The 9,970-nt window shown below is 42.6% G+C and overlaps 1 protein-coding gene across 1 annotated transcript in view; it reads left to right on the top strand.

Annotated features, from left to right (window-relative positions):
- The first annotated feature begins 2,184 nt into the window (after positions 1–2,184).
- The window catches only part of CUNH10orf67 (chromosome unknown C10orf67 homolog), an 86,025-nt gene continuing 78,239 nt past the window's right edge, over positions 2,185–9,970 (top strand). The window contains exon 1 of the mRNA XM_041641505.1: positions 2,185–2,294. Coding sequence (XP_041497439.1) covers positions 2,185–2,294 — 110 coding nt within the window. The remainder of the gene's footprint in view (positions 2,295–9,970) is intronic.

Below are 9,970 nucleotides of genomic sequence, written 5' to 3'. Positions count from 1 at the left end.
AGCTGAATAAGCCAGGACAGTCGGAGATTAAATGCAGGTGGCCAACAGGAAATGTTATGCTGTCCATAGTTTCACACTTGTTTCTTGGTGCCCTGCATGCTGAAAACTGAATCTCCTTGCTAGGTGGCTGCAAAGTTCCAATAAAGATGTTTTGTTTTGGTCCGTGTTTCTGGGGGATGGCGTAACTATGCAGCCTGACCAACAAATGCCACACAGCCCTGACCAATGACTCATGAGCTCAACTGTGAGATCTTGCGTCAGTTTCAAAATATCATTTATAATTACCTAAGCCACATAGCCAAGAACTTATCACAACTCATTATACTATCTTGACTCTGTTCTAATTTAATCTTTATTTTTCTAAAAAAAATGTGTATGGTGAAGAAAAAGATAATGTATTGTAGATATCTATATTAAAATACTTTTATATAATAAAAGTTTCCTAAGTTAATGTTGAATTGTTTTCAAGTTGTATATATTTTTAAACATAGGATCTCAAGTAAGATTGACCTTGAACCCCCTAGTTAGAAAGGATGACCTTGAACTTCTGAACTCTTGGCTCTAGAGTGCTGGAATTATGGACATGTACCACACACCCAGTTTATGTAGTGTCAGGACTTGAACTCAAGAACCTGTGTGTGCTAAGCACTCTACCATGGAGCTACATGCCCAGCTCTAGAAGTTAGAAAATTAAAAAAAAAAAAATTACAATCTCGGTAGAGCAAAAATAGCCCTGTACCCAAGGAAAACAAACCTTTAAATGTTATTTTGTTGTTGTTGTTGTTGTTACAATTTCTGTTAACCATCTTATATTCTTCTTCCCTCCCTCTTTCTGTCTCTTTCTTTCCCCACCTCCCTCATTTTCTGAGATAGGGACTAAGATGGATGGAGTCTGATATGACCCTGAACTCTCTATCTTCTTGCCTTCTGCCTGTATCCAGAGTGTGGGGATCATGAGTCTGGGCCACCACACACTACTTCTGTGTGTAAGTGTAAAACAGTGCTGGGGCTGGGGAAATGGCTCAGCTGTTCAGAGCACTTGCAGAGTCAGGGGTTTGGTCCCAAGTAGCCAAAAGGCAAATCACAGTCTTCTGAAACTCCAGTTCCAGGAGATGCATCGCCCTCTTCTCCCAGGGCACTGTAAGCAGGCTCCGGCGTGTGCACACACCACACACACACACACACACACAGAGAGAGGGAGAGAGAGAGAGAGAGAGACCACATGTTTTAAACATTTAAAGACAATGATGTTAGAGTGAATTTCTTTCTGTTTTATACTCCTACCACCAAGCTAATTAGAAGAGAGAGAAGGAAAAAACATCCAGTATCTTCTGTAGACAATATAGTGAAAAGAGAATAAGAACACTTAGCTATAAAACAAAGAGATGGCACCCTGAGCTTAGGTGTCCCTTGTCAGCTGTTGTCACTGGGTGATCCACAGTTGAGAATGATTGATAGTTTCATCACTAAAAATAGCTTCTCTTAAGAATGGTAGCTAGTGAGTTGAATTCCATTGTGCATCGTATAGTGGGAACTGCCTTTCTATTAAATAAGGATGTAGGCCTGTTTAACCTCTGCAAAGAAGTCTTTGCTCGCAGCTCTTAGTGTATGTGATCAGGTGAAGGCGGCAGTATTTTATCAAGCCACCTGCTCTCCTGTGGGATTGCTGACAGCCAAGCCTCTTTATGTCATGAGCATAGCTAATAGATGGGGTTACTAGTTTCCATCTTCCCAGAGGGTGACATTTGGTAACAGGCCAAGCAAAAGAGAGGGACAGGCACGTGGGAGGGGCGTTGTCCAGCCAGGAAGGAAGGTTGAGCTCAGAGCCTCGGGAGTGAAGGAAGCAGAAAGGGTCTGGAGGCGTGTGGGCCACAGCAGAGTTATTTACGGGGTGCAACTTTCCTTGGAGACATTTTAGGAGCCGGCTGGGTTGTGGGCACCCGGGGAAGAAGTGCTTTGTCCCAGGGTGTATGTTTGGTAGGGCAGGTGGCATGGCGGAACAGAGGGGCACCTCCGCAGCCCTCCCTGCACCTCAGCCACCCCACCCCCACCCGCTCTCCGTTCCGCCCCGCCCCCATCCCCACCCACCCTTCTCAGGTTTCCCTGGGAGTCGCCATGGCAACGGACGCTGGCTTAGGGATTGAACCTTTCAGAACTCAGAGAGCTGGCACACAGCCGGTGGGCATGGCGGACGCCGAGACTGAGAACTGGGAGGACTCGTCAAAGACCCAAGGATGCCGGAGGATTCTCGAGACCCTCCAGGGGGCTATTGAACAATTTCAATACAACCCCAGGTGACCTGCCCGCTGAGCCCATGCACCCCAGAGCAGGCCCACAGCCTCGTGTCTTTTGATTTCTTAAGTAAACCGTAGGTTAAAAGCTCAGGCTTTCAATTCTGCCTAGCTTCTCACCCCGACCTGACTTAGGTGGTTTACTTCTCTGTCTCTATCATCTCAGCTGGGAACAGGACAGTGGCCAACTGTGCCTGCTCATCACTGAGCACAGGACATGTTAAATGTGTTCACCTAAGTATGGTTTAGAAGAGAGCCATACAGAAATGACACAGAGCTGCTTTAAAAAAAATACCAGAGACTCCAGCTTTTAAACACAGATTTCTTTGGCTATTCTAAGGCTGGAAGTCCAAGAACTGGGCACTGATTTGGTGTCTTGTCGTCCTTTCCCATAAACACTTTCTTTGGGACCTGCCCGGGTGCTGTCTCCCAACTTCCCCACTCTCTACCACCACCATCCTGACTTTTTATAAAGGTACAGTTCTATTTCAGAGGCTCCCACATCATGATCTGTTCAGCTCTCTTGACCCCATATCTAGAAGCCATCAAAAAATAGGGCGTTGACATGGATTTTCTTAGAATTAGAGCACCCCCCAAAAGCACAGAGACAGCCAGTCATACGCGTTTGTGTTATTTCAGGGTCCTTGGCTTTCATTCCTCCTTCTTGGGATTCTTTGACCTCAACCCTACTATTGTTATTTGGATAATGTAGAGTTGACATTTCTTGTGTGTGTGTTGGGGGTGGGGGACATTTTTCTTAAAACACCTTTTCAAAGTAGTGGGCACAAAAGCCTGGGTTACCTGCTATAAGATGCAGTTTCATAGGCTTTGGGGAGCCAGGTAATTGGTTCTAGGCAAGCCCAACACCATGGTAGCTCCAGGTTGCTGGGGCGTGGGTGGGGGTGGGGCGGTTGCCTATAACTGGACCAGTCCAATAGTGGGCTTGACTCAGTGACTCAATCCTGTTGAGCCCAGCCTCCCGAGTGCAACTGTATTAAACAATAGGTACGTTGATCAAACCGAGTAAGGGTACACGCAGACCCTGATAAAAGTACGTAAAGGCCCTGATATGTGTCAAAAGCACATATCACAGGCAGTTCACGGTAGACACCAGTGGATTGCACTATGTGTAGTCTGTTCCTAAGAGTCCCTTTTTCTTCTGGATTTCTTGACATTCCACCGTGGAATACATCCCCAACAGCATTCCAGCCAGACTCAAGGGACTGACTGACCTCTGCCGAGTACTGTACCAACACACATTGACTGAGTCCAGGAACCACTAACGCCCATAACATTTTTTTCTTCAGTGAACCAGGTTGGAGTTCTGAAATAAGTGGGAGAAGCTGAACACCCCCAACACCCAGGGATCTAAGCATAGCTGGGTTAGGGCCTGGGGAGACAGCCATTCATTCACACAAAGACAGCTCAACCGTGGTGAAGTAGACATTCTAGTTAGGAATCAATGGCAAACTAGTTAAGTCAGTGACTATATGAGTCAAGCAGCATTGACAGAAGAGACAGAAGCAGAGGGTAGCAGAGGAAATTGTGTGTGCATGTTACACACCCCCAAGTCACCAAGTAGAAAAAAAGGGGGAATTATAATTTTAGATATGGCTCTCAGAAATACTTCACTGTGCTGACATTAAGAAGAAACTGCAGGGAGGAGCTGGGCAGATAGATCTGGAGCCAAAACCCTGGCTCAGAGAAAGGGAAGGTAGGGAATCTGGGTATAGGAATACAGGAGGCTTGCATGGCTATAGCATAGAATGGGGTGAGGCAGAAGAGAGATGGCCAGATTCCAGGGTCTTAGATCGCCACAAAGACTTCAGCTTTTGTTTCCAAAGAGGTGGGAGGCCAGGAGGGTATTGATGTAGAGTCCCGGCATTCTCTGACTTCCCTATCCATTGGCTTGCTCTGCTGTTTTGATAATAGACCATTACAGGGACAAGGGCACAAGTGGGGAAACCAGTTAGGGGACTTGTATAATACCTATCCAGGAGGATGGCCTTGGAGAGTTGCTATGAGGGCCTGAGTATATGTTTAGCCATGTACAAAGCTGGGCATAGTGAAGCAAATCTGTAAGACCAGCTCAGGGGTGGGGGTCCCAGGTGCTCACTGCCAGCCGCTAGTCTAGCTGATACAGCTAGAAGCCAGAATTCATCAAGTGGTCCCATTTCAAAAACAAGGAGGCACACAATAGAGGAAGACACTCAGCCTTGACTTCTGCCTTCCCATGCTCACACACAAGCAGATAAACAGACAACGCTTGTGGAAACTGTGGTCATGTGGTCACTGGAGGACAGGGGGCAGTCCTTGCAGGAGCTGAAGATGTGATCAAATTCTCATTACTCCTTTAAAGGGGATTGGTTAAGTTTACTGATGGACTGCCATGCCTAGCACAGTCTCCAAAGTTTCTGACTTGAGTAGCTGGAAGAATGGGGTTGCAGTTAACTTTGTTGGTAAAGGGAATGTGAGCAACAGGATGGAGTGATGTGATCAGCTGCCCTTGGGATACAGAATATCAGCAGTGACTGTTGAAACATCTATTTAAGCAGTTCAGTAGTGAGGCCTGCAGGTTGGACAAGGGGTCCAGTTTGGTAAATCAATTTGGAAATAATTTGTAAAATGATGCTGTGTTAAGTAAACTATAAGATTTGGTAATATGGTAATATCAGCCAGGAAATACATATATAAATTTATATATATATATATATATATATATTACAGATATATATTGATTTTTGATTTGATATAATATATATCAAATATATCTTTGAAACAGAAAACAATAAAAGAATATTTTCCTTAAATAACATTGAGCCATTCACCACAGTGAAAATTTAGCACCTCTAATGTCATCTTCATTGACTAATTTGCTAACCAGCATTTGTGAGGATGGACTATTCTAGGGCTCAGTGGGATGTGTTGCTGCAGCCTATTAATAAATATTCATGGATCTGTTTCGTATAAGCTAGCATATTAATTTTGTGTTTAATTTGTTAAACGTAATTGTTATCTCCCAAGACCATGCTTTATGCATAGCGAGCAACCCATTATTTGGGAGAATTGCACAGACTCTAAATAAGGACTGTGTAGGAACCACTTAGCTAAGGTCTTGGGTTGTGGGCTTCCACTCTAGACTGTGCTGTTAGCATCTAAAATTAGAGCTGCTTCAGATTTGAAGAGAAGCTGAAGAATGAACCTTCATATTTTATTTAGATTCTGGATGAGCCGGATCTTTCTAAATCAATCAATCATACAAGAAGTTAAGACTGGGGCGGGGACCTTACAGATCTGTCCCCCACCCCGGTTTATAGTTTTAGATGAGTTATTTGCCTTTGTTAAACCTCAGTTTCCATAGCCTTGAAACAAGATGTTGGAAAATTACTGGAAGAAGAAAAAGTATAGATTAAAGCACACATCTCAACAAAGCCTCTGGTTATAAAGCTTTGCTCTATAAATAGGTGTATTGTTTTTAAACACTCCAGAGGGTTTGTCTGTAAAATTACATATTTTATCATTGTCCTGTTATAGTTACAGAAAGAATAACCAAACATATTATGCTGTTTCTAAACCATAACCTGAAATAACATATTGATAATAAAAGCTATTCACACACAAAATTATCCATATTCTATAAAACTACTACTCAAATAAAGTGGGGTGTTTTTTTGCCTAAAATAGGAAGGAATAAAAGAACATAAATGTCAAGCCTAAGGGAAAATGAAGTTGAATAGAGAAAAGAAGCCACTTAGCATTGGGAGAGGGTGAAAGATTACAGCTCTAGACTGGAAGAATAATAACAGGTCTCTTAAATGTACAGGGTGCAGACTATAGAGAATCAGGGTACATCCAGATGATACATCTGATACATTGATGTAGCACCCAGGGTTTGGACACTTTAGAATTCCCCCCGACTACGATAAATACTTATTTGGAGACAGCATGGGATACACTAAAAGTTTCAGGCTACTAAGGGCAAAGAGACTTGGCAGAGGCTGTAAACAGCACTGGTCTGCAGGAAAGCTTGCCCATTCGCTAAGGAACACCACAAAGTTCAGTCAGGCCAAAGCTCCTTACTGAGCAGGATCGTTTTGCTGTCTTGGCTGCTGTGGTTTTCAATTGGTCTTTACCATGGCCATGGAATACTAAGAGGCATTTTGAGAACTCAGGGATCGCACAGAGTCCTCCTTGACTCCATGTACAGCAATCACCCAGTCATGCCTTGATAATCAGATTTCAGTCATTTCGTGCAGGAGGGTGATCCCGATTTTATGCCTTCAGTTCAGTGGCCTAAGGATCGCAAAACAGCCAGGTTTCCTGACTCCCAATGTCGTCACTGTTTCTTACAGGTATGCTTATAGTCTGTCCCTATTCTTAAAAGTGCATCCGTGTAACTCCTCCCTAGATGCTCCTGCCACCAATCTTTTGCCTTCCTGGCCACCCATGCTCATAAATTAATCTAGATGTCCACTGCAGGTGCTTCATCCAGAAAGAAGTGGCGGACAAATGATTGCTCAAGTGTTAACAATAGGAGAATCTTCCTTCTTAGCTCTCATTCATGATCACTTCTGGATGGTTTTGCGGGACTGTACGAACCTACCATGCGGTGACAGGTCCATCTATTTGTTAATTGGGGTTGAGATTTTCCTATTCGGTCAGCTGCTCATAATGTCCCACAAGGACATAAAATGCATGTAGTCTAGAAGAGTTCTTCAGCCTTTCCTAGTTTATTATGTATGTGACACTTGCACAAAGTATCGCGTTAACATTCTGTACAGTCGTCAGCTATATCCCAGGCTCCTATGATGTGACACAACCAGATTCAGGTTGTGTTTTTACAGCAGATATGCCACAAAAAAGAGCTGTTCTCTCTTCAGGGATTCAATATTGATAAGGCTGTTCAATTAACTACTATTAGCGACAATGACCTTGAGCTGAGTTTGGTGGCATAGGCATTTAATCCCAGCACTTGGGAGGCAGAGGCAGGTAGAACTCTGTGAGTTCAAGGTTAGCCTGGTCTACAGAGTGAGTTCCAGGAGAGACCCTGTCTGGACAAACAAACAAACAAACAAGCAAACAAACAAAAATCATACTGGTCTTGTCCAGTTAGTGTCTTCCAAGGCTCTCTAGCTCTGGACCTTTCTTCTTCTTGTGCTGAGTTTTGTCTTGTTAGTTTAATATTCCCTTTACTTAAATGAACTTATACTGACTGGCCTCAGCCATCATGAATGACTTTCATCTCAATTGCTCACCCTTGTGGAGGTTGTTGAGTACTGCTTCTATTTTTACCATGCTTGTATACTTTTAAGGGTCCTCTATATTTTGTTCAATTTCTATTCATCACATCAACACAAATCTCCTTAACTATTCAGTTCCTTGTAATTAGATACTTCCAATGGACTATATTTATTCAATGCATTATAATTTAGTACTTAACTTTTATTTTGATGCTCATATTGTCCTCAATACAGCCAGTGGGACTCTTTTCGATCCAGAATCATCTTTGTTCTCTCATAACCCTCATATAAATCTTATGATCGTTTATTCAGTATTTGTTGATTTTTTTCATATGAAAATGTTATGGGTTCATTTTGTACTTGTTTGTGCATAATTTTATACTTTTATACCTCTCTCAAATTACTCTCCTTCCTGAGGGACATGATTCCTTTTAGGGGTGGATGACATTTACCAAGTAGTATTTCGCTCACAGGATGCTCATCGCTACTGGTGTTTCACTCTTGTAGGTCCCCTAGTCAGGTATAAATAGAAACAAATGTATATGTAACTAGATGATATATGTTTACACGCACATATGCACATACATTCACCTGTAACTATTTGCAGACCTAAGTATATGATATATACATATATATTCATACATGCATTTATTTGTAAAACCGTGACCTTATACCAATTTTTCTAGTTTTGTTCCACTGTCTTGGGGTACATTTGTTGTAGGAAGGCCACTTGTTGGCTCCTGGCTACTCAGCCCTAAAATAATTACACAGAAACTATATTATTTAAATCGCTACTTGGCCTCTTAGCTCTAGCTTCTTATTGGCTAACTCTTACATATTAACTTAACCCATTACTATTATGGCTAAAGTTCCAGTGTCTGTCTCCGATGGGGCTACATGGCTTCTCTCTCCTGACTCCACCTTCTTCCTCCTGGCATTCAGTTTAGTTTTACCTGCCTACCTCTGTTCCCTGCACAGGCCCAAAACAGTTTCGTTATTAACCAATGGTATTCACAGCATACAGAGGGGGAATTCCACATCATACATTCCAGCCTTAATCATTTTCTACACTTATTAATATTTTTTCAGAGACTGAGAAACTTCTCCCCATCATCTTTAATACACGTACTTCTTCATCCAATATTCCCAATTCTGTCATTGTCCTGGCTCTCTCCTGTCTCTTCTTGTGCCTCCTCATCAGCCCTACCTCCTTAGCTACTGGGCCCACTGGCCTTCTCTAGTTGCTCCCAAGTTTTTTTTTCTGCTTGTTTGTTTGTTTTCAGTCATCCCTTGTCACTATCTACCGTGTTGACTCCTCCATGATGAGAAGTTAAGAGGGCCAAGAAGGAAAACTAAGGTGGGAAAGAAGGAAAGTACCAACTATTTTAGGGGGTAGAACTGTGAACAGACTCCAGCGCACGATACTGTGTATAATACATGATGCTCAGATCATTAGTCCAGCACACGATACTGTGTATAATACATGATGCTCAGATCATTAGTCCAGCACACGATACTGTGTATAATACATGATGCTCAGATCATTAGTCCAGCACACGATACTGTGTATAATACATGATGCTCAGATCATTAGTCCAGCACACGATACTGTGTATAATACATGATGCTCAGATCATTAGTCCAGCACACGATACTGTGTATAATACATGATGCTCAGATCATTAGTCCAGCACACGATACTGTGTATGAATGAATGCATGATGCTCAGATCATTAGTCCAGCGCACGATACTGTGTATAATACATGATGCTCAGATCATTAGTCCAGCACACGATACTGTGTATAATACATGATGCTCAGATCATTAGTCCAGCACACGATACTGTGTATAATACATGATGCTCAGATCATTAGTCCAGCACACGATACTGTGTATAACACATGATGCTCAGATCATTAGTCCAGCACACGATACTGTGTATAACACATGATGCTCAGATCATTAGTCCAGCACACGATACTGTGTATAATACATGATGCTCAGATCATTAGTCCAGCACACGATACTGTGTATAACACATGATGCTCAGATCATTAGTCCAGCACACGATACTGTGTATGAATGAATGCATGATGCTCAGATCATTAGTCCAGCACACGATACTGTGTATAACACATGATGCTCAGATCATTAGTCCAGCACACGATACTGTGTATAATACATGATGCTCAGATCATTAGTCCAGCACACGATACTGTGTATAATACATGATGCTCAGATCATTAGTCCAGCACACGATACTGTGTATAATACATGATGCTCAGATCATTAGTCCAGCACACGATACTGTGTATAACACATGATGCTCAGATCATTAGTCCAGCACACGATACTGTGTATAACACATGATGCTCAGATCATTAGTCCAGCACACGATACTGTGTGTGAATGAATGCATGATGCTCAGATCATTAGTC

Source organism: Microtus oregoni, unplaced genomic scaffold (assembly GCF_018167655.1).
Source record: "Microtus oregoni isolate MIOR12 unplaced genomic scaffold, Mior012 000070F_ref0000104, whole genome shotgun sequence".
Lineage (NCBI taxonomy): Eukaryota > Metazoa > Chordata > Mammalia > Rodentia > Cricetidae > Microtus > Microtus oregoni.
Note: the sequence above shows the minus strand (reverse complement) of the source record. Positions and strands in the feature narration are given on the sequence as shown.